Source organism: Hylobates moloch, unplaced genomic scaffold, assembly GCF_009828535.3.
Source record: "Hylobates moloch isolate HMO894 unplaced genomic scaffold, HMol_V3 SCAFFOLD_14, whole genome shotgun sequence".
Taxonomy (NCBI): Eukaryota; Metazoa; Chordata; class Mammalia; order Primates; family Hylobatidae; genus Hylobates; species Hylobates moloch.
In genome coordinates, this window is record NW_026652289.1 from 65,263,589 (window position 1) to 65,288,778 (window position 25,190).

Sequence of the window (25,190 nt, forward strand, 5' to 3'; positions counted from 1 at the left end):
AGATGCCAGTTTCCAGCTTGATACCTTTGGCAACTCTTAGGACATGTATAGCTAATGATAGTGCAGCTTACATTTTATTATGTTTGTTGATGCTGTGAATGTTATGTGGGACTGCAAATGGTCCCTTAAGAAATCCATTTTCTTTATCCATCTGAAATGTTTTTCTTTACTGGCAGTGGTTCCAGTTGTAGCCTGGCTGCTGGTCTTGAGTCTCTAGGGCTAACAGATATCCGAACGCTGGTTCGATTAATGTGCTTGGCAGCAGCAGGGAGAGCTGGCCTCTCCACCAGCCCTTCTGCCATGGCTAGCACCTCAGAACGATCACGAAGTGGACATAGCAAGGCTAACAAGCCTATCTCTTGCCTGGCCTATCTGAGCACAGCAGTGGGATGTCTGGCATCAAATGCTCCTAGTGCTGCCAAACTGCTTGTACAGTTGTGTACACAGGTAAGCTAGTTTCAGTACTTTCCCCATTACGTTGCTTATTTCTGACTGATTCTTGAGCCTTTTGAAATGAAATATTTTTGTTCCAAAATTACATGTAAAAATTAAGCCTGTTTTTCCAATTGCTTCTTCAGAACTTGATTTCTGCTGCAACAGGTGTAAATCTAACCACAGTTGATGACTCAATTCAGCGAAAGTTTCTACCCAGCTTTCTCCGAGGAATTGCTGAAGAGAACAAGCTTGTGACCTCCCCAAACTTTGTTGTAACACAAGCCCTTGTGGCATTGCTAGCAGACAAAGGGGCCAAACTAAGACCTAACTATGATAAGTCAGAAGTTGAAAAGAAAGGTAGGTTTCATACTACTGAAACATACAGTCTTCTAATCGACTTGATTCTTATTTTTAAATAATGTTTTTGCATTGTTAGTATATGATAAATTGTATGATGTGAGTTTCTTAAGTTTAGAACATAAAAGAAGTGCATAGATACTTTTTCACTATGCATGGAAACAAAGATTAGGAAATGTACCATATTAGTTTAGTTATAGATTATTATTTGAGTTACCATAGATAATAATCCTGGTAGGTTTCTTTAATAAAATTTAGATGAAGGCACTGTTATTTTCTCTATGTTTTAAGATTATAACACTTTGAAGGGACTACTTATCAGTACCATCTGCCTTTCTCTTCATCAGGACCATTTAGCCAAGAGACACTGACTTTTGTTTTTTGTTTCTTTTTGAGACAGAGTCTCACTCTGTCGCCCAGACTGGAATGCAGTGGCACAATCTTGGCTCAGTACAACCAACACCTCCTGGGCTCAAGTGATTCTCCTGCCTCAGCCTCCCAAGTAGCTGGGATTACAGGCATATGCCACCATGCCCAGCTAATTTTTGTATTTTTAGTAGAGACGGGGTTTCGCCATGTCGGCCAGGCTCGTCTTGAACTCCTGGCCTCGTGTGATCCTCCCACCTCAGCCTCCTAAAGTGCTCAGAATACAAGCATGAGCCACCATGCCCAGCCGATACTGGCTTTTGGATCTATCAGCCCAGTTCCTTGACTGGTTACAATCACACCATCACTTTTGAGCAACAAAAGCCAAACTGTTCTTCTTAAAGGCATGCTGTCTCCGTCCTGGTTTTAAAATTATTTCTGCTGCTTTCTTAGTCTACTGAGTCCTTGGAGCAAAGACTATTGATTGTTGTATAATAAATTTTTTTTTTTTTTTTTTTTGGAGTTGGAGTCTTGCTCTGTCACCCAGGCTGGAGTGCAGTGGTGCAGTCTTGGCTCACCACAACCTCCATCTCCCAGGTTGAAGCAATTCTCCTGCCTCAGCCTCCTGACTAGCTGGGATTACAGGCACGTGCCACCACACCATGGTGTGGCTAATTTTTTTTTTTTTGTATTTTCAGTAGAGACGAGGTTTCACCATGTTGGCCAGGCTGGTCTCGAACTCCTGACCTCAGGTGATCCTCCCACCTCGGCCTCCCAAAGCACTGGGATTACAGGCGTGAGCCACCATACCTGGCCTAAAATGTATATTTTTAATGAATCAGATTTCTTACAGAATTTGATGTGAGATAAATGCTTTATTTCTTGTGTGCATATTTTAGTGAAATAATTGCTTGCAAAAGTGCTAATTCTTAAAAGATATGGGTTAACCCATTTGCTTGTTCACCACCACCAGATCTCACCTGAGCATCATTTCATGTTTTGTTTAAGCAGGTTTAATTGCCCAATTGTATGCCCATCCTTCCTATGATCCTTCTGCTGTAGGCCCTCTGGAGCTGGCTAATGCCCTGGCAGCCTGCTGCCTCTCCTCCAGGCTGTCCTCACAGCATCGGCAATGGGCAGCTCAGCAACTCGTGCGCACTCTTGCTGCACACGACCGTGACAACCAAACTACTCTGCAAACACTCGCCGATATGGGAGGAGATCTTAGAAAATGCTCCTTTATCAAGTTGGAGGCTCATCAGAACAGAGTAAGTATTTTGAGTGTAAAGTGTGTTAATCACCTTATGTGAGATGAAATAGTCTCTGCCCTTCTCAAAGAGCTCAAAGTTTAGGTCTCTCTCTTTGTGTCACTCTCTTTCACACACGTACACATACACATGCACACAATTACAAAGATGTTCCTGGCAGTTACCAACTCTACTTTCTCTGTATGCTGGTTTGATATAATAGTATACGAATTGGAGAGTTGGATGGGGGATGAGAAGAAGACCAAAGGAATAGCTTCACAAAAGATGAAGACTTATGCATTTGGTCCTCTGTATCCATGGGTTCCGCATCCATTGATTCAACCAACTACCAATGGAAAATATTGGGGTAAAAAATAATGATCCAATAATGAAAAATAATACAAATAAAAAGTACAGTATAACTGTTTACATAGTATTTACATTCTGTTAGGTATTTAAAGTAATCAGATGATTTAAATTACATGGGATGATATATATATGTTACATGTAGATACTACCCCATTTTTATAAGGAATCTATCTGCAAATTTGGGGCAGGGAATCATGGAACCAATCACCCACAGATACCGAAGAACACGCAAAAGGAAAAGAAATTGGCCTCACTATTTTAATCTAACCCACGGGGTCTCTGAGCTATAACAAGAAATGCAGATTGAATTGTGTTACTTAAACAATTTTTTTTTTAACGGAGTCTCACCCAGACTGGAGTACAGTGGCGAGATCTCGGCTCACTGTAGTCCCTGCCTCCCGGGTTCAAGTGATTCTCCTCCTCAGCCTCCCGCGTAGCTGGGATTACAGATGTGCACCACCACACTCGGCTAATTTTTTGTATTTTTAGTGGAGACAGGGTTTTTCCATGTTGGCCAGGCTGGTCTCAAACTCCTGACCTCAGGTGATCCGCCCACCTTGGCCTCCCAACGTGCTGGGATTACAGGTGTGAGCCACTGCACCTGGCCTACTTAAACAGTTTTTAAAATTACTTCTTAGTCTGTGTTATTTTATAGAACATAAAATGTTAAAGTACTTGTTAAGTAAACATATTTAGTAAAGATTATAATAGGTCTCAGATAATTCAAGTGCATTAGTGCATAGTACCTTAAAGCTATACTTCAAATAAGTATAGCTTCAAATATATTTGCAAGCCATTTAGAAAAGAATGGAGGCTGGGTGTGGTGGCTCATGCCTGTAATCCCAGAATTTTGAGAGGCTGAGGTGGCCGGATCACTTGAGGCCAGGCATTCGAGACCAGCCTGGCCAACATGGCGAAACCTATCTCTACTAAAAATAAATTAGCCAGGTGTGGTGGCACATGCCTGTAATCCAGCTGCTTGGAGGCTGAGGCACGAAAGTTGCTTAAACACGAGAGATGGAGGTTGCAGTGAGCTGAGATTGAGCCGCTGCACTCCAGTCTGGGCAACAGAGCAAGACTTCATCTCAAGAAAAGAAAAGAATGGATGCTTTTCTTTTAATTTCATGGTAGATTTTTAAAAATTGGATACAACTTTTTCAAATAATAAAATCCTTTGAATAAAAAATTATTAGACTACCTGTTTCAACTTTTCTAGGTAATGACATGTGTTTGGTGTAATAAAAAAGGTCTTTTGGCTACAAGTGGCAATGATGGCACCATCCGCGTATGGAATGTTACCAAGAAGCAATATTCACTGCAACAGACCTGTGTGTTCAACAGATTGTGAGTGCTAACATCACATGTATACCATTTAAAATAAGAGAATCCTACACATGCCTCATCTTGGTTGTGTTAATGTAATCATATTGTCACTAAAATTTTTTGAAATTTTCTTTTAGATTAGTATTACTGTATTTTCAGTGTGTATTTTTAACTTTCCAGGATAACAGTTCAGAAAACATAATTTTAAATAATCTGTATCTGGACTTAGAATTAAATCAAGATCTATTAGTAAATAAATGTTCAGCTATGTAAAACAGTAGGCTAATTTGCCATAGGTCTTTAAGAGTTGTTTAGGAATTAGAGTAATTATATTGCTTCTGTATCAGAATGTAGCATTTTTAACAGTTTTTGGTTTTTTTTTTTTTTTTTTTTTTGAGACTGAGTCTCGCTCTGCTGCCTAGGCTACAGTGCAGTGGTGCAATCTCGGCTCACCACAACCTCTGCCTCCCGGGTTCAAGTGATTCTCCACTTCCCAAGAAGCTGGGACTACAGGTGCCTGCCACCACGCCCGGCTAATTTTTGTATTATTAGTAGAGACAGGGTTTCACTATGTTGGCCAGGCTGGTCTCAAACTCCTCAGCCTCCCAAATGCTGGGATTACAGATGTGAGCCACTACGCCCAGCCACATTTTTAATAGTTTTATAGCCAGCTGTAGCTATTTCTTTTCTGAAGACTTCCCAAGAGATTAGGCAAATAAGAATCAATGTCTTCTGACTAATAACCATCTGTACAACCCATACAAAATTTGAATGCCTTTATTGACAAGTTGTGTACTACATTAAATGAAGAAAAGTCTAATATCACTCTTTTATAATTCATTTTTCACATGATGACAAACATTAATGAATGTGTAACTGTTAAATACTGCTAGCCAAGATTTTGAAACAGAAGAGTCAGTTATACACTCTAGTCTATATGAAACCCTTATTTTAAGGTTTGGGGTTTAATTTACTTTTGAATGATGGGGATTAGAATTGCATATCTGTCTGTTATATTCTAGGGAAGGGGATGCTGAGGAAAGCCTGGGATCACCCAGTGATCCAAGTTTCTCACCAGTTTCCTGGAGTATCAGTGGCAAATATCTAGCAGGCGCTTTGGAAAAGATGGTGAATATCTGGCAAGTTAATGGTAAGAGTCATGTAAACACTAGTAAACTGCTGAAAGTCGTTTTTTAAAGCCTTCTTCTTAGTCTTCTGAGTCCAAACAGTGGTTTCTCTTCACCTTGAAATTCACAAGCCTTCCAACAACTCTGAAATTTCAATCTATGCACTGTGTGCTTCAAATTAGAGAGGAAGGGCTCATTTATTCACTTTTCTTTCTGGGACTTTCAACTAACGTAGTAGTTATAAACTTAAATATTTTTTCATGTACCATTAAGTATTCAGAGTAGGGTTTGAGGAGATGTAGTTGTCACTGAATTTTAAGTTATGTATTCATTTGAATTGCCTGAAATATTTCTATTATGTTTATTTTGTAGGTATAAATTCTTGTCAGTTTTTATTATACCTCTCTGGAAAGTAAAAATAATTATTGTAATATTGAGCTTATTAGTATTTTCGTTTGTTTTTACATATTTGAGGAATAGCTGTTCTGTGTCACATATTTGAGGAATAGCTGTTCTGTGTGACATATTTGAGGAATAGCTGTTCTGTGTCACATATTTGAGGAATAGCTGTTCTGTGTGACATATTTGAGGAATAGCTAGCCTTAACTGCAGGTAAGTTTCTTATGCTAATTTGGTTATCAGTAATTGTTGAGAAGGGACTTAAGTGCTTGACATTTGTACATTCAGTGTTTTTCTTTACACTCTCTTCTATAACGCTACCATTTTGCCCTATTAATAGTTACAGACAGCCAGGCATGGTGACATATGCCTGGAACCTTAGGGACTCAGGAGGCTGAGGCTCAAGGATTGCTTGGACCTGGGAGTTTGAGGCTGCAGTGAGCCATGATCATGCCACTGTACTCACTCCAACCTGGGCAACAGAGCAAGACCCTCTTTCAAAAAAAAAAAAAAGGTTGCAGAAAAACATTAATTTCATTTATTTATTTATTTATTTATTTATTTATTTTGAGACGGAGTCTTGCTCTGTCATTCAGGCTGGAGTGCAGTGACGTGATCTCGGCTCACTGCAGCCTCCATCTTCCAGGTAGCTGGGACTACAGGCGCGCGCCACCATGCCTGGCCAATTTTTTGTATAGTTTTAGTAGAGAAGAGGTTTCACCATGTTGGCTAGGCTGGTCTCGAACTCCTGACCTCAGGTCATCCGCCCATCTCGGCCTCCCAAAGTGCTAGGATTACAGGCATGAGCCACTGCGCCCAGCTGAAAAACTAATTTTATGATCATATATAGTATATAAATGAAGGATCCTGCCTTCACGGTCTTATTCATTAGTAGGCTATTATGAAATTCGGAACTGCTTTGATGTGTATTAGAATTAAGTAGTATTTGTTTCTGTTCTTTTTTTTCTTTTTAAGAATTAAGTAAAAACTATTTTAACATTTTTTCCCTCTTTAGGAGGAAAAGGATTAGTAGATATTCAGCCTCATTGGGTATCTGCCCTGGCTTGGCCAGAAGAGGGTCCGGCTACAGCCTGGTCAGGAGAGTCTCCAGAATTGTTGTTGGTGGGACGGATGGATGGATCTCTGGGACTGATTGAAGTCGTTGATGTGTCCACCATGCACCGTCGAGAATTGGAGCATTGCTATCGAAAGGATGGTAAATGACTGCACTTATGTCTAGTTGACATACTTCCTTTCTAGACTTTCCAATTTCCTTTCTAGACTTAGCTTTTTGGCATTTGCTTTTAAAAATACCAAGTGAATATTATCTTGGCTTTGTTTTCAAAATTTTCCAATCATGTTTTAATTTTAATTAGTTACTGAATTGAAAGATATTTATCTCCCAGCCTCCACCACACATCTCTGTCAAAATGAGATTTAATAGTATTATAACATTAGTAATTCATCTTTTGTGTGGCTTAATATTTATAGCAGATTCCAAGTCTCCTTGAAAGTTAAGACTGCCCAAGAGAAAAAAAGGTCATAATCATTGGTAGAGATGAAATTTTTTGTGTGTGTGTGTGTGTTTTTGTTTTGTTTTTTGTTTTGTTTTGTTTTTGAGAAGGAGTCTTGCTCTGTCACCAGGCTGGAGTGCAGTGGCACGATCTCGGCTCACTGAAACCTCTGACTCCCTGGTTCAAGCTATTCTCCTGCCTCAGCCTCCCAAGTAGCTGGGATTACAGGCACTCACCACCACGCCCAGCTAATTTTTGTATTTTTAGTAGAGACGGGGTTTCACCATGTTGGCCAGGATGGTCTCGATCTCCTCACCTTGTGATCTGCCCGCCTCAGCCTCCGAAAGTGCTGGGATTACAGGCGTGAGCCATCGTGTCCGGCCGAGATGAAATTGTCTTTTAAAAAATGAGTAAAATTGAAGTAATGGAGGAAGGGGAAGTGGGGAATTCCTGGTCTGACAAGAGAGATTAGGAAGTCTGCTTTCTTCTTACTGTGGTGTTCCTTTGAACATGAATGCATCTCACTAGATTTTGTTGGTTGTCTGGGGGAAGTGGGGTAATTAAAGTCATAGTGCCTGCTTACATGGTATTCCATTAACAGAAGAGGTTTGTTTTGTTTGTTTAAGAATAGGTAATACTTTCATAGGGTTCAAAAATTCAAGTTTTAAAAAGTATACAGTGAAAAGTCTCCATCTGCTCAGTTCCCACGCTCCCATTCTGCCCTCACAGATGCTGTTTTTACTTCTTTTGTAGTCTTTCAGTGTTACATATACTTAAAGAAGCAAGTAGAAATATAGATTGTTAGAACAGAACATTTTGATAGAATATGGAAACATACTGAATAGGGAATATTAAATAAGCAGAAAAAGACATGTAATTTTCTTTCTATGACTTGGGTTCTTTCACTTCTCAGTTTCATGGTAGATTTTGGTCCAAAAGGAAAGAACCTGTGGTGACTTACAATCAGCAAAGGAATTTAATTTTTGTCTCTATTTTTCAACAACCACCTGAAAAAGAATGAAAGATTATAAATTAGGTAGTCCTTGTCACAGATAAGTGACACTTTTAAAAAGTATGTTACATGGAATCCCCACTGTACGCCTACGTTTTGTCTAAATGCATTAAAGAGCTATTTGAAAATTTACTTGCAGTGGTTGCATTATCATTATTTGTTTCAAAGTCTCTGTCTTTTAAGTCAGACAATGACAAATAATTATCTTTTCCTTACTCTTTTTCTTTTGTTTTTTATCATGTTAGTGTCTGTTACTTGCATTGCATGGTTCAGTGAAGACAGACCATTTGCAGTGGGATATTTTGATGGAAAATTGTTACTGGGAACAAAGGAACCACTTGAGAAAGGAGGCATTGTTCTAATTGATGCACATAAGGTAAATGCATCTTTAAAAAACATAATTTTATGGGATACAAATATAATTTTGTTACATGCATAGATTACGCAGTGGTGAAGTCAGAGATTTTAGGATATCCATCACCAAGATGACATACATTGTACCCATCAAGTAATCTCCCATAATCCACCCTCCTCCCAGCCCTCACCTTCCAAGTCTCCCTTGTCTATCATTCCGTGTGTACACGTGAGTTCCCTTTTCACCACTTTCTTGCCAACATCTGTTGTTTTTTGTCTTTTTAATAATAACCACTTAAAAGTGAAAAAAATGTAATATTTGCCTTTCTGTGTCTGACTTATTTCACTTAAGATAATGGGCTCCAGTTCCAACCATGTTGCTTAAAATACCTGATTTCATTCTTTTTATGGCTGCATAGTATTCCATTGTTTATATATACCATGTTTTCATTATCCAGTCATCCATTGATGGACACTTAGGTTGATTCCATATCTTTGCTATTGTGAATGGTGCTGTGATAAACGTATGAGTGCAGGCATCTTTTTGAGAAAATGATTTATTTTCCTTTGGGTAGATACTCAGTAGTGGGATTGCTGGATCAAATGGTAGTTCTGGTTTTTGTTCATTGAGAAATCCCCATACTGTTTTCTGTAGAGTTTGTACTAATTTACATTCCCACCACCAGTATTTAAGAGTTCCCTTTTCACCACTTTCTTGCTGACATCTATTGTTTTTTGTCTTTTTAATAATAACCGTCCTGACTGGGGTGAGATGATATCTCATTGTGGTTTTATTTTTTTATTTTTTAAATTTAAATTTTTATTTTTTTAGACAGAGTCTAGCTTTTTCACCCAGGCTGGAGTGCAGTGGCGTGATCTTGGCTCACTGCAATTTCCAACGCCCAGGTTCAAACAATTCTCCTGCCTCAGTCTCCTGAGTAGCTGGGATTATAGGCGCTTACCACCAAACTGGCTAATTTTTATATTTTTAGTAGAGACAGAGTTTCACCATGTTGGTCAGGCTGGTCTCGAACTCCTGACCTCAAGTGATCCACCTGCCTCAGCCTCCCAAAGTGCTGGGATTACAGGCGTGAGCCAGCGCGCATGGCTCATTGTGGTTTGAATTTGCGTTTCTCTGATGATTAGTGATGTTGAGCATTTTTTCATATGCCTATTGGCTATTTGTATATATTCTGGTAAAAGCATGTTTACCAGATAGTTGCTTTTTCTGGTTTTGTTTTGTCTTGTTTTTGTTTGTTTGTTTTTTCCTGAGACGGAGTCATGCTCTGTCACTCAGCCTGGAGTACAGTGGCACGATCTCAGCTCACCGCAACCTCCGCTTTCCGGGTTCAAGCAATTTTCCTGCCTCAGCCTCCTGAGTAGCTGGGATTACAGGCGCCCGCCACCGCTCCTGGCTAATTTTTTTTTTCTTTTTTGTATTTTTAGTAGAGACGGGATTTCACCATGCTGGCCAGGCTGGTCTCGAATTCCTGACTTCATGATCTGCCCACCTCGGCCTCCCAAAGTGTTTGGATTACGGGCGTGAGCCACGGCGCCCAGCCTTCTTGGTTTTTTTTGTTTTTTTTTTAACCTCTGCTATTGCTTGATACTAGTTTCTTTTTAATTTTTTTTACATCAGTCACTTATGACTTAATGTTCTATTGTTGCACAAAATCTTTGGACCGTGGATATACGTAAATAAGTCTATGTAAAAATAAATAAGCCATGAAAGTGAATTATGAACACCCTGGTAATACCTCCTGTTCAGATGCTCCCAGTAATGTCAGAAATTCCGTTCATGAAGAATGATTTTTTTACCTTAAACAGAGGTTGCCAATTCAGATACTTACAGGACCATCTAGGCAAGTAGCATAAATGCATGAAACCAGGAGTTAGAAAATGTGGAAGAGGATTGAAAAATAAAAATAAAATCAGAAGAGCACAATGATCACAACCATATAAACACAAAACATATCCCAGATTCTCATAAGTGTTTGCTATTGGGATGTAAGGGGTGCATTTTTTTTAAGTCTCTTCTTTTTTATACTGTATTGATTACCAGTCAGTAACGATAACTCTTAATAAATACAAATGCTAATGAGAGATAACATATCCCTTTTGAGTCAGAATTTCATAATTCATTTATCCTAGTAACATTTGTTGAGCTTGACTGCACCAAATATATATAACACAGACTACATTAAAGGGTAAGTTGGTCTAGTGATTGGGAATGATATGGCAGTATCTGATTTGCATAAAATATTGATTTCAAAATAAATGAGTTATAGAAATATAGATGCTAAGAAATATAGGTTATATGTTACTGAATTTAAAGTATTTGTGAAGGAAACATTACTCTGATTTTTTTTCTCTTCCTTCCATTTTAAGGATACTCTTATTAGCATGAAGTGGGACCCTACAGGTCATATTCTTATGACATGTGCCAAAGAAGACAGTGTGAAACTCTGGGGCTCTATTTCGGGATGCTGGCGCTGTCTACATTCACTCTGCCATCCATCTATTGTAAATGGCATTGCTTGGTGCCGCCTTCCAGGGAAAGGATCCAAGTTGCAGTTACTGATGGCTACGTATGTTGTCAGTTTGCATCTATGCGTCTTAGTTTTTATATTGGTATAGACTGTTATTTGCATTAAGTGTGGCTTCTCAGTAGTCTTAAAGAGTTTATTGCCAGTTACTATTCTTATAATGTGTAACATTATAAGATTACCTCAGAGAAAAGAAAGAGCAGTAGTTGTCCAGTGTGAAACTTGGTATGTAATCTCCTTATCTCTGGGTGTGATGTTGTTAGAATATTGGCCTTGGTTGTATTTCTTGTAAAAGACTGTATGTACTACAAATAAGTTTAAAAAATAATGCAGTGGTTCTATCAGATCTTAATTGATTGCAATTTGGAAATATTTTTACTTATGCCTATTGACATGTTGTGTTTTTATGTGATCAATTTTTTTAAGTGGCTGTCAGAGTGGCTTAGTATGTGTTTGGCGCATTCCGCAAGATACTACACAGACCAGTGTGACTAGTGCAGAAGGATGGTGGGACCAGGAATCAAATTGCCAGGTAACATTCTGGTGATTTTGAAGACTTTATCTGAAACTATGGAAAGTATATGACATTAAAGTCATTCTCCCTTGGTTACTAAAAAAGTCATTACCCTATCCCAAAGGGCAAGATCCACTGGGAAATATAAGTAATTGTCATCCTGAATTAGCTTAATTTTTTATAAATCAGAGATACCATAATTGCTTGGTAAAATGAGATATTCCATACATATTAAGTGGTGACTGTTACTGTGATAGTGGATATAATTGATACTACAGATAGATGAGTCATAAGTTGTTAGTACATTAAAATAGAAACTCCCATGGAAGCACATCCATCTAAAGAATCTCCAACTGATGCCAGAATCCTTGTTATGAAAAATGATTTATTTATATTAAACAGAAGTTATAAATGTATATATTTATAGAGAGCCCTCTAGGCAAGTAACATAAATTCATGAAGCTAGGGTCAGAAGGTTTGGAGAGGGTAAAAAACAAAAACAGAAAAAAAAAAAGCATACATGCTTTATATAAAGGCACACAACTGATTGTCAGTTTCCAGAATTAAGAGGCTGTTGCCAGATTGTTTTATTTTTTCTATAGATGCTAAGAATCCAATGTTTAAGTAAAATCTCCCAATATTAAACATTGGCACCTAACTTAAAATTGTTTAAAACACTGAGTGGCCAGTCAGATCGCATCTCTGAGCTACCAGTTTGTACCTTCTGTTGCCTTCCATTTGCTCATGATACCCTTGGAAGAAATACACTTTACATCATCTTTGGGTAATGAATACATTTAGTATTATGTTGTCATAACTAAAAGGAAGAAGGAGCTTAAGGAGGGGGAGAAAGGGTGAAGAGGGAGGGAAGGAGTAGCCAACTCACTAACAGGAGAATATCACAGCAGTGGAGGTGGGAGTACTACAGATAGGTCTGGTTTACTCTTTGTGCTGGAGGGCAGCCCTATAGACAGGCCTTACCTATGTCACTTCTAAAGCCTGCAGAACAAATGTGTGACAGACAGAACCATCAGCCAACAAAAAGAGGAATCTATTTATATAGAGTCAGCATGTGCAGTTCACAAATGTTAGGGTATAAAAATGAAAATTACATGAAGTGAAAATTTAAAAATCAAAACACTGGTTAAAAAGCAGTCAGTATTTTCCTGTCTCTGAGGGATAATTAGAACTTTGAGATGTTATTTCTGTAGTTTGAAGAGTAGAAAACTAGTTTAGAAATATATTTTCTAGAAAAGATGAAAGTCAGCTTCAACAAAGGGAATCAGATTGATATTTTATTACTGATTCAGTCAAGCTTACTGTCCTTCATGAGAGAAATTATCTCTCCCCCTTGCCAATTTTATTCTGAAATATAAAATTTCCAAGAGTGAATGATGAATCTTGAACTTATAATTTATCTTTATTTTAATGCATGCTAAAAATAATGAATTTCAGGATGGATATAGGAAATCATCAGGAGCCAAGTGTGTTTATCAGCTGCGGGGACACATCACTCCTGTTCGGACTGTTGCCTTTAGTTCTGATGGGTTGGCCCTGGTGTCTGGTGGACTAGGTGGGCTCATGAACATTTGGTCTTTAAGGGTAAGAGCATAGATTTTATTTTTATGTTAAGGAATATTTTGACACTAACTTAAACACATATGATAAAAATTAACCAATTCTAGAAATATTTTATATAGTAATCTCTTGAATACTGAGGAAACTTCTTTCAGAATCCTCTGCCCTTACATTTTTCTTACTGATGATATGTATTTTTAAAATCAGCTGTGTCCTAGAAAATTGGGTAGTAGGTATGTGATTGGACGTTGATGAATTTAGCTAAAATGTAGACTTTAGAATATGTTTTTGTCACTGTGAAATATAAATTTAAATGTAAATTATACCTACAGTTCAATGATGTGTATTGGTAAATATATCTCATTTTAGGATGGCTCTGTCTTGCAAACTGTTGTGATAGGCTCTGGAGCTATTCAGACCACAGTATGGATTCCAGAAGTTGGAGTAGCTGCTTGCTCAAATAGATCAAAGGTAATATTGTAGTTATATCAAATGATAGGGTGTAAGCTTGTAAGGAACTTTAGAAATCATAGTCTAACCACCTCACTTTATGGAGGAGAAACCTGATATCCAGAGGGATTACTACTTGTCCAAAGCAGTGCAACTATTTAGTAGCAGAAGGAGAATTAGAACCTAAGTCTCCTGATTTATAGTCTAGTATTTTTTCTACTACACCCCATACTTTGGTGACAGTGCTTAGATATTGAACAATTTCATTTCCATTGGAAATGATAAAGTAGATTTTGACTTTCTGCCATGATTTTTGACAGTAGCACTAAACTATTTCAAGGCCAGGTGCAGTGGCTCATGCTTGTAATCCCAGCACTTTGGGGAGGCTGAGGTGGGCAGATTGCTTGAGGTCAGGAGTTCAAGACCAGACTGGCCAACATGGTGAAACCCCATCTCTACTAAAAATACAAAAATTAGCCAGGCATGGTGGCACATGCCTATAGTCTCAGCTACTTGGAAGGCTGAGGCGGGAGAGTCGCTTGAACCCAGGAGGCAGAGGTTGCAGTGAGCCGAGATTGCACCATTGTACTCCAACCTGGGTGACAGAACGAGAGCCCATCCCAAAGGAAAAAAAAACTATCTCAAACAATTTTTCCCTAAAAAGAAGCATTGCAAAGACGTTTAACTAAGTATACAAAATATATCTTGGCTTTCAAATTTAATCTTCTAGTAAAAATGCTGGTCCCCTGCTGTGAAGTAATTCTATGATATAACATTATTCCCTACAGTATTATTTTTCATACCCTTAAAGATTAGAGCCAGTGTGCTGATTTGATTTACATTTTATATGGTTAAATGATGTTAAAATAAGCTGTAAACCTTCATGAAAGGTTCTGCTGAAAGTAAAATGTAGAATCAGACCCTAGGCAGTAGTGGCCTGTGTAGAATAAGCCATAGAGCCAGAGTCTTTTGCAACTATCCTTGTAGTCATGTCAGACATGACTTTTGAAATAGACTAGATGCCTTATTCTGCAGGTTCTGAAGAAATAGTTAATAATTGACATTATTTCCTTAAAAAGTACCAGCTAATCAGAGGTAGTTCACAAATTTTATTATTTCTCATTATTTTTTACTTAGACAAAATTTAAGATATTTTGAAGTTCCATAGGCATTAAAAGTATAGCCTTTTTGGATATAAAATATCCAAAAAGCAAAGATGTCCCAGTTACTAGAAGGAATTTCGCAGATTAAATGGTGATAGCATTATTTTTTATTTAAACAAATTTATCACGTGGCATGATTTATTTTCAACCAGGATGTTTTGGTCGTGAATTGTACAGCAGAATGGGCAGCTGCCAATCATGTTTTGGCAACCTGTAGGACAGCATTGAAACAGCAGGGTGTTCTGGGATTGAACATGGCTCCCTGCATGAGAGCATTTCTGGAGCGGCTCCCCATGATGCTTCAGGAGCAGTATGCCTATGAAAAGGTAACTCATTACACTCACTCCTAGAGATCCACAGATACCTGGCACTTTGGAATGTGATTATAGCCTTGAACTTATCCCCTAAGAGCATGAGGTCTAAGGAAAATAAGTGGGGCTATTTGGGCAGAATCAGATGAAGGTAAGTCATGCCTAAAAGAGTTGTTCAGCAACCCTAACTCTATTCTTGCTTTATTTTCACCAGAGTAAAATAAGGAAACAAACGAACACCAAGTTTGTATTACTGTTTTTCAGATTATTTCTTCGCTCCAAAGCTTCTTAAAATACCTATGCAGCAGCATATCTTCCCTTTTCTGACCCACACATATATCTATTTTTATATGGCTTGGCCATTCCAAAGTTGAGGGATAGGGATGGATGCGGGTATCAGAGTGAACATCGTCTCCACTTACTAGATAAATCTTTGTGGAAAATTTAGTGGAAGAGCTATGTTGAATTGAGTAGGGTCATTAAATACTGGAATGAGGAATTACAGCATTTGAACTTGTCCAGACAGTGATCCTAAAGTAGCCTGTCTTCCAGCCTTTTGCTTTTTCTTTGATGGCTACCAGGATTCTCTTATAAAGGAGGAAAGTGAGAAGAGCAGATCTCTGTGGTTAAATAGTTACCTGCTTTTTTTTCCAATCAAGAAAAACCATGGTGAAAATGTACTATATGCAGTGTGATAGCTTAGATTGGATCCTGGAGCAGAAAAGGAGTATTAATGGGAAAACTGAGGGAAACCAAATAAAGTTCTGTGGTTTAGTTAGTATTGTACCAATGTTAGTTAGTTTTGATAAATGTGCCAGGGTTGTATAAGATGTTAACATTAGATAAAGTTGGGTGAAGGGTATACAGAAATCCTCGGTACTATCTCTACAACTCACTCTAAATCTAAAATTACTTCCTAGCAAAAGCTTAAACAGTAAACTTGAAAAATATGATTCCAGACTTTCAGACTACAGTAGGTTAATTTAGAATATTTGGCACAAACTCTTTGACATATTATATCCTTGTATTTTGTTTTAGCCTCATGTGGTTTGTGGTGACCAACTTGTTCACAGCCCCTATATGCAATGCTTGGCTTCCCTTGCTGTGGGACTTCATCTGGATCAGCTGTTGTGTAACCCTCCAGTGCCACCACACCACCAGAACTGTCTCCCTGACCCTGCATCCTGGAATCCAAATGAATGGGCCTGGTTAGAATGTTTCTCAACCACTATAAAAGCTGCCGAAGCCCTGACCAATGGAGCCCAGTTTCCAGAATCTTTTACCGTTCCAGATCTAGAACCTGTTCCAGAGGATGAACTTGTATTTCTAATGGTAAATGTACTGTGAGCTGCTATTATTTGCAGCTGAGATTTTATCATGGGTATTTGGCATGTAGCAGACCCCTAATAAGTCTTTGCTAGTATGAATGGCTAGAAGGATACCCTTAAGAGAAATGGAAAATATTTTTCTTTCAGATAGTCACTTTCAATCTGATGGCAGGCCTCCATAGTTACAGGAATTGATAACGTAAGCACTGTTGAACTCTTGTAAACCTGCCAGCTCTCAATGACATAGTCCCATATTTTCTCATTTTCTTTTGTCCATAGGTACTTTGTTAGTGCTTTAGTTGTATATATCTTAGCATCTTTCCTGGTCATCTTGTGGGTTATATGTCACATATAGATTCTAATTTATTTGGCATTTCAATCATGTCTTTAATTAGCATCAAATAAAATATAGAAGAGCATTCTAATTGTCATTTCTTTCTGATTGTATTTGAGAGTGTCTACTGTAGAAACTGTGACATAGATAAAATACCTGTGTAGACTACAGGACAGCACATGATCTAACAACCTCTTTGTATACTTAAGATTTATGTATACAAACATTTGGATAAATATTGATACAATATGAAACAGACAAATATAAATTGAGTAAAATTATGTAACTGTAGTTATGCATCACTTAATGATGGGGATATGTTCTGAGAAATGCATTGTTAGGCAATCTTGACACTGGGAATATCATAGAGTGTATAGTACTTACACAAACCTAGATGATATGGCCTACTTACAACAAGACTATATGGTATAGTCTGATTACTCCTAGGCAACAAACCTGTACAGAATGTTACTGTATTCAATGCTCTAGGCAGTTGTAAAAATGATAAGTATTTGTGTATGTAAACATAGAAGGTATAATAAAAATAAGGTTTTATAATCTTGTGAGACCATCTTCACACATGCAGTTTGTTGTTGACTGAAATGCCATGTGGCACAAAAGTATAGAATATTTTAATCAGAAAATGTCCTTCTAAGTTCATTTGGCCCAACTCTGTAATTTTGTAGATGAGGAAGCTGAAGCCCAGAAAGATGAAGTGATTTGCCCACAGCTACACAAAGAGTTTATAGGGGTGTGGGGTCCTCCACATGACCTTGTACCTGTGGGTGTTCAGAAAATACATGGCTAGCTTTGAATCACCAATGCTGTAGTGATAGTGATAGTGAAAGTGTTTATAATAAAGGAAAATACTGATAGTGCATAAAATCAAGTTTGACATAATTATAAAACTGCTCTTAATTTATCATAATATTACCATGTTCTTTTTTGGAAATAAGACTTAATGATTAGAAGAAGACTTTGTGGTTAATTAAGAGCAGGTGAATCTTGCCTAAGCAGAATTGATCATTACGTACCCCCTGTTTTTCAGGATAACAGTAAATGGATTAATGGCATGGATGAACAAATTATGTCTTGGGCAACTTCCAGACCTGAGGTCAGTAAAGATGAAGATAACTGTATGATGATTCTCAATGTATTGATTCTAAATGCTTGTGTGTTTGTGCCCTGGTGTCTCCCATACAGGCTGGCACACACTTGGTACGTAGTACATGGCTGTTTGAGTGAATGGATGACTCTAATTTTGAGGTGATTGTGGTTTTCTAGGACTGGCACCTGGGAGGTAAATGTGATGTCTACTTATGGGGTGCTGGGAGGCATGGACAGCTAGCAGAAGCTGGAAGAAATGTAATGGTACCTGCAGCAGCTCCCTCATTCTCACAGGCCCAACAGGTAACTAACAGGGTAAAAAATAGAAAAGAAAAATGGGAACTGAAAATTCTAATTCTTTTGCTTGTCTTATTGTGGGACAAAGCTTGTCCATTTCATAATCTATTATGAGGAATCATTAAAGAAAGTCATGATATATAGCTTTCAAATAAAAACTTGCTATGGTTTTTATCAGACTTAAGAAGTTAACAAATTTCTAAATTTTTCTTTCAAGTTTAATGAACTAACATGATGTGTTAGGCCTGCCCAGTATGTATTTCTAGCAGTTTAGATACTCCTAATTAGTGATTTTCTCTTTGGGGCTATAAACTTCCTAGGATCTTTAGCCAGATTTTATCGACCACTCCCCTTTTCTAATAATCCTGGTATGATATAGCGCCAAACCCTTCTCGAGGCCTCTGCTTTCTCTTTTGCTCTTCTTTACCTCAGCTAGTCCAGATTGCATGACTCATTCTTATGTATGAGTTTCTGCTTCTTTCTAGCCCAGTCTTTAATTATAAGTTCCCTATCACCTCTTCCTTTTTCTTTCATCCATTTTGTTATTCTAAACTATTTTAAATGGATGAATCTCATACATCTCTTGGTTAAATAAGCAGTTTTATAGTCATCAAGGAGTTATGGGACTGCATAGTTATATCAACTCTTCCCTTTCAGTAAAAGGATAAAACAATTATAAAAGCATTCTATGTATACGTGGAATCATTTCAAGTGCTTGCATGTTAAAGCAATATAATGAATAAAATATTTAATTCTGTGTTTTTATGCTAGGTCATTTGTGGTCAGAATTGTACCTTTGTCATCCAGGCCAATGGCACAGTGTTGGCTTGTGGGGAAGGAAGTTATGGCAGATTAGGACAAGGAAATTCAGATGATCTTCATGTGCTGACAGTTATTTCAGCCTTACAAGGTAAAATTGTTAATAAAAAGATGGTTAGAACCTATGGCCTAATGTAGGTTTGGTCATACAAACCTTTGCCCTTCTCAAACCTTTGCTAGATAAAATCATATCAGGTTTTCACTTACATTTAAATCCTTGTTTAGGCATGTGTACAGCCTTAATTTCCATATTTTAAGCTATATTGCAGGTTACTTATAGCAATGCTAGAATTCAGTGAAATATAAATAACACTTTTTGAGACCCACTGAAGATTGTAAACAAATGCTTAAAAATTGCAAAAGTGTTAAGTAGGCAGATGTTAATAGCAGTAGCAATCATGCATGTGTTTCATTAAAATTAAAAATCAGTTTATATGGAAATCTGCAAATGTGCTAAAGACTTTAAAGGACATCTTCATCAGAGTTCTGTGTGACTTGGAGAGAGAACACCTTTGGAGAAACCACTGTACAAGCCCCCAGCTTGCTCATTCACTGAACTCATAATGACTCTAAAGCCTACAAAGAGAGCACCGACGGTTTTTTTACTTAAAAGCATACAAGTAACTATGAGTTCAAAACAAGTTCCTAGAAGCTCAAGTTCTTTTCATTGTGATCTGAGTGTGAAGAGCACAGCAGTAGAGATGAGAATGTGTGCTGTGTTCCTACGGGTTCTACTGGTCCTTGGCTCTGGGACAATACACAAGCTACGAGACCTCTTTGTGACTCAGTTTTCCCAATTGTAAAAATGGGATGTTAGTATCTGTTTCATAGGTGCTATGTGAAAGTAGAAAATGAGATAATCCATATAAAGCATTTATAGGAGTGGCTAGAGCATAGCCAGTCATTAATGACTGTAACTATTGCTGCCATCCTCCTTTTCCTTGTCATCATCATTATTTTAGGTGACTATTCGCAGTTTTGCTAGATTATGGCCACAAATTCAACTTAAAACTAAAGAAATTGGGCCGGGCACTGTGGCTCATGCCTGTAAACCCAGCGCTTTGGGAGGCCTAGGTAGGCGGATCACTTGAGGTCAGGAGTTCATGACCAGCCTAGCCAGCATGGTAAAACCCTGTCTCTGCTAAAAATACAAACATTAGCCAGGTGTGGTGGCACATGCCTGTAATCCCAGCTACTCAGGAGGCTGAGGCAAGAGAATCACTTGAACCGGGGAGGTGGAGGTTGCAGTGAGCCGAGGTCATTCCACTGCACTCCAGCCTGGATGACAGAGTGAGACTCCACCTAGAAAAAGACAAAAAACAAAAACAAAAACTAATGAAATTATTCTTATTTTCATAGTACCAATTCGGTGGTTTTTGACTGAGGGTATTCAGTAGCAGCTGCAAGTAAAGAGGAGAGTTTTAACATCTAGTGATTCCTGTTGGGTTTCTGTTCTGTTCCAGGCTTTGTGGTGACCCAGCTGGTGACTTCCTGTGGTTCTGATGGGCACTCTATGGCCCTAACTGAAAGTGGTGAGGTCTTTAGCTGGGGAGATGGTGACTATGGTAAACTTGGCCATGGGAACAGCGACAGGCAGCGGCGGCCCAGGCAGATCGAGGCCTTACAAGGAGAAGAAGTGGTGCAGGTCAGGCAGGAAATGGATAAGTTTGCCTTTCATTGTAAATATACTAGTTGTTGAATAGGTTTCTTAAAATGAGGTAACAGAAAATATAGTAAAAATATATTAGACAATCATTATAAGAGATCCATTGTTTTTGGATGTTCAGATTCATTCTGGAGTTTGTCAGAAGTTTGAATACGCTTTGGTGTTAGTATTGGTCTTGTTAGTATTGGTTAGAATGGTCTTTTTCCTGAGCCAGCTGGTTGGCCCAGACTAGGGTGCTGCAGGCCCTTGGAAGGAATATTGTGTGGTTTAACTTCTGCCACACAGTTCTTAATACACAGATGAATGGAAAACTTTGCTTTTAACCTATCATTTTTGTTACAAAAGCTAAGTTAATATGCATTTTCTGGGCTGGGCATGGTGGCTCACACCTGTAATCCCAGCACTTTGAGAGGCTGAGGCGGGTGGATCAGGAGGTCAGGAGATCGAGACCATCCTGGCTAACACGGTGAAACCCCGTCTCTACTAAAAAATACAAAAAATTAGCCGGGCGCGGTGGCAGGCCCCTGTAATCCCAGCTACTCAGGAGGCTGAGGCAGGAGAATGGCGTGAACCTGGGAGGTGGAGCTTGCAGTGAGCCGAGATCCCGCCACTGCACTCCAGCCCAGGAGGCGGAGCTTGCAGTGAGCCGCGATCCCGCCACTGCACTCCAGCCCGGGAGGCGGAGCTTGCAGTGAGCCGAGATCCTGCCACTGCACTCCAGCCTGGGCGACAGAGTGAAACTCTGTCTCAAAAAAAAAAAAAAAAAAAAAATACATTTTCTGGAAAATAGTGTTCTAAAATCATATTGTAAGATTGTATAGCACCTTATAGTTTACAAACAATTTCCCCGTTTATTATCTCATTTAGTCTAGGTCATCTGTACACAGCTGAAGAGTAGCAGTAGTTATTCCAGGGTATGCTGTTCAGCTTAGGCTTCCTGAGGCTGTTGAGACAAATCAGACTTGGGAGAGCAGGAGAGCAACTTGGGCAGATCAGTGTACCAGCTGGCTGGATGCAGTGGCTTATGCCTGTAATCCTAACACTTTGGGAGGCCAAGGCAAGACGATTGCTTGAGGCCAGGAGTTTGAGACCAGCCTAGACAACATAGCAAGACCCTGTCTCTACAAAAAATAAACATAGAAATAAATAGCCAGGTGTGGTAGCACATGCCTGTAGTCCCAGCTACTTGGGAGGCTGAGGTGGGAGGATTGCTTGAGCCCAGGAATTTGGGGCTGCAGTGAGCTGTGATCACACCACTGCGCTCCAACCTAGGTGACAGAGCAAGACACTGTCTCTTTAAAATTAAAAAAAAATTTTTTAAAAATTTTTAAAAAGCATTGGTCTTTGAAGATCCAGTTTTCAGTGAAGTTTATATAAAGTTTATTGCTATATTAATACCAAAAATGGCAGATTTACTTTTTTCTTAGTTTCCGTTCTTAAAAGTTTTCTTTCTCCTTGGTTCTGTCTTAGATGTCTTGTGGCTTCAAGCACTCAGCAGTGGTCACTTCAGATGGCAAACTGTTTACCTTTGGGAATGGTGACTATGGTCGTCTGGGTCTTGGAAATACCTCTAACAAAAAACTTCCAGAGAGAGTGACTGCACTGGAGGGATATCAGATTGGACAGGCATGGAATAAGATATTCTAGCTGATCATTGTTTCTCATTTCTTCTGTGTTCACTTAGACACCCTCAGGAAGATCAGGATCACCAGTTGTACCTAACCTCATGTACATTTTGCTCTGGTCTAATTGATAATTTTAACTGTTTCCCAATGTGAAATTCATATTTTAAGTCAATTTAAGTTTGTTTATGTGACAAACCAACAAATGTAACCCTTATTTCAGGATGCGAATATTTTTAACCCCCCCTCCATAACATAAGCTATAAAACCCTTAAAAAATACAGATACTAGTAGCTCCTGTCTGGTATCCTTGAGTTGTATGGCTGAACTGCAACATCACTGGTAGCTATTGCTCCTAAGTAGTAATTATCTCTGTCTTGTATACATCAAGAGTGTCCTTTAACAAGGACACTGTATCATTCCTTAGATACTTTTTGATATGAATGAGTATTTTTGGGTTATATATACTTTTCCCCTATCTTTCGTACTGATTATGGTTTAGCCACAGACATTTGAAGGATTTCACTTTGAAGAAAAAAATTATATACGGACATTAAGAATTATTTCTTGTTGACTTATTTTGGTTAACATTTGTAGTATGCTCTGAAACCATTGTAGATATTTGGAAACATAGCCAAGTTTTTCACTGAAGTAGAGAAAATGGGGGAGTGTGCTTTAGGTCTTGTGATTTGCCTTACGGAATACTGTTATTTCTTCAGGTGGCCTGTGGATTAAACCACACTTTGGCAGTGTCAGCAGATGGTTCCATGGTGTGGGCTTTTGGAGATGGAGACTATGGAAAACTAGGTTTAGGAAATTCCACTGCAAAATCTTCACCTCAGGTCAGTACTGCCTTGAGTCTAGGTTTTCAGACAACATGAATAATTTCCATCTATGTCAGTAGTTATTTTTAGTTGGAAATAATTTACCTTTAGTACTTTTGGTAATTCATAATGAAGTTTAGAAGCTTCTGTTGTGCATTCTTGAATACCCACATGCTAGGTCTTGATTTTAAATAAGCTATTAATCCAGCTAAACTGGATTTAAAATTCTGCAAGGATAAGCTTCTGTCTCCATAAACGGATTTCACACTGTAGGACCTCTGATGTAGAGAAGAAATAGTTAGAAACATATCTCCAGGGTGTCATGGAAGGAACTATGAGTAATCCTTTGTAACCCTCTGCATGCAGCTGCCATTTCTGCTTATTATTACCACAGGTACACATTATTACACAGGTACACATCTCCTTTTAAAAAACAATACAAAGGAAATCTGAGTCCATAAAGAAAGAAATTAGAAGCTGTTATTCACATTATAGAAGATTTCTTGACTCTGCAGAAGTCTTTCTATGTGATTGTTTTATGTGGGGTTTCCTGACACATTTCACAAGCAGTGTGATTTACAAAGCTTCAGCTTATATTCGGATTCACCACCATTTATAGTGTGTGACATCTTGATAGCTAGACTAGTGAATATTCAGCTAGGTATGCAGAGAGGCAGGAGAGCCCACTCTGGGGAACATATAAAGCAGTTATTGTCACCCATAAAAGCTAAAGTGTTAAACTAACATGGTCTTCTAGTGTTCTTTAAAAGGTCCTGGAATTCCCCGTGGTCTCTATTACCCAGAGGAATGCTTCTACTTCACATAGGGCCCTGGGGACTTTAGTCAAACTGCCTCTGCCCCTGCACACTCCCTCCCCCAAATTCAGTTAGTTTGCAGAGCAGTAGGAGAAAATAACATTTCAGGTTTGGATTTGGGTCGAACAGGTAAGTGACAATTAGTATTTTTGTTGGAAGATAGTTCTTGATACATGCCATTAGGCAAATTCAATGCCATTAGTGATTTTTTTCTTCTTCTTAAAGTTGTGTGCCTTACACTTTTGTTTTGCAGAAAATTGACGTCCTTTGTGGAATTGGAATAAAAAAGGTTGCTTGTGGAACTCAGTTTTCTGTTGCTTTGACCAAAGATGGTCATGTGTATACCTTTGGTCAAGGTAAGACATTTTTCAGCTTATTTGCTTGGGTACACATCATTATAAACACTGGCCTTCCAGCGTTACAGAATGTGCTCTAAATTGAGTCCTTTTTTTGTTCTAGGTGGTGAGTAGTCACTATGACCTTGTTTCAGTAGATAATTTTCCACTTCTCTTTCATGTACTTTATTATAAAGACAAACTCCCCTCTCCATTATGCCACAGCCGGCACTCTTGCTGGAAGAGTCCCTGCCAAGGGCCGTCCCCTCTTCTTTTCTACTGCCCTTGACGTGCTGCCACAAATACTGCCTTGACCACCAGAGCTCCTCTGTGTCCTGCCTCATTCTTCATCCCTTCTAGGGATTGGGGCTGCAGATCTTAGGAACTGGAGGAATTCATAGGCACTCTGGGTTCAAATCTTGAGTAGGTTCGTAACCAGGCATTCACAGTGGGACTGAGATTCTTGGCAAGGGTAGTTGTTGAGGGATATGTGAGACAGGTGTGAGGAAGAGGAAGTAAACCATGACTGAAGTTTCTAGTTGTGGGAGAACATCGATGCCTCTGACTGAGGACATGAGCTGGTTTGTGGGGAAGGGTAAGGAGCTTAGTTTTAGTTATGTTGAATAGACCCATTTGCCCTAAAGAAATATGTGGAAATGTCCACTAGGCTATTGAGAATTTAGATCTGGAACTCCAGAAGGATTGGTTATGAAGATGTAGGTTTAGGACATTAGCTGCATAATGGTAGTAATTAAATCCTTATTCGTATCATCTAAAAAACCCAGAGAGAGAGAGAGTATAAAATGAGAAAAGAAGAAAATAGAGCTCTGGGGCATGTGATGTAAAGGGCAGGTGAGCACAGGAATAAGAGTTGGGAGGGCCGGGCGCCGTGGCTCACACCTGTAATCCCAGCATTTTGGGATGCCGAGGCGGGTGGATCACCTAAGGTTAAGAGTTTGAGACCAGCCTGGCCAACAT

At 38.8% G+C, this 25,190-nt stretch overlaps 1 protein-coding gene across 10 annotated transcripts in view; it reads left to right on the forward strand.

Annotated features, from left to right (window-relative positions):
• The window catches only part of HERC1 (HECT and RLD domain containing E3 ubiquitin protein ligase family member 1), a 241,425-nt gene that overhangs the window by 192,773 nt on the left and 23,462 nt on the right, over positions 1–25,190 (forward strand). For all 10 annotated transcript variants that reach the window (XM_032174831.2, XM_032174833.2, XM_032174835.2 and 7 more), the window contains exons 49-68: positions 177–447; positions 579–792; positions 2,221–2,426; positions 3,991–4,118; positions 5,120–5,247; positions 6,639–6,839; positions 8,395–8,525; positions 10,892–11,091; positions 11,476–11,581; positions 13,019–13,165; positions 13,511–13,612; positions 14,907–15,080; positions 16,104–16,397; positions 17,776–17,841; positions 18,012–18,137; positions 18,903–19,041; positions 20,414–20,595; positions 22,087–22,242; positions 22,958–23,080; positions 24,131–24,233. In XM_032174831.2, coding sequence (XP_032030722.1) covers positions 177–447; positions 579–792; positions 2,221–2,426; positions 3,991–4,118; positions 5,120–5,247; positions 6,639–6,839; positions 8,395–8,525; positions 10,892–11,091; positions 11,476–11,581; positions 13,019–13,165; positions 13,511–13,612; positions 14,907–15,080; positions 16,104–16,397; positions 17,776–17,841; positions 18,012–18,137; positions 18,903–19,041; positions 20,414–20,595; positions 22,087–22,242; positions 22,958–23,080; positions 24,131–24,233 — 3,197 coding nt within the window. The remainder of the gene's footprint in view (positions 1–176; positions 448–578; positions 793–2,220; positions 2,427–3,990; positions 4,119–5,119; positions 5,248–6,638; positions 6,840–8,394; positions 8,526–10,891; positions 11,092–11,475; positions 11,582–13,018; positions 13,166–13,510; positions 13,613–14,906; positions 15,081–16,103; positions 16,398–17,775; positions 17,842–18,011; positions 18,138–18,902; positions 19,042–20,413; positions 20,596–22,086; positions 22,243–22,957; positions 23,081–24,130; positions 24,234–25,190) is intronic.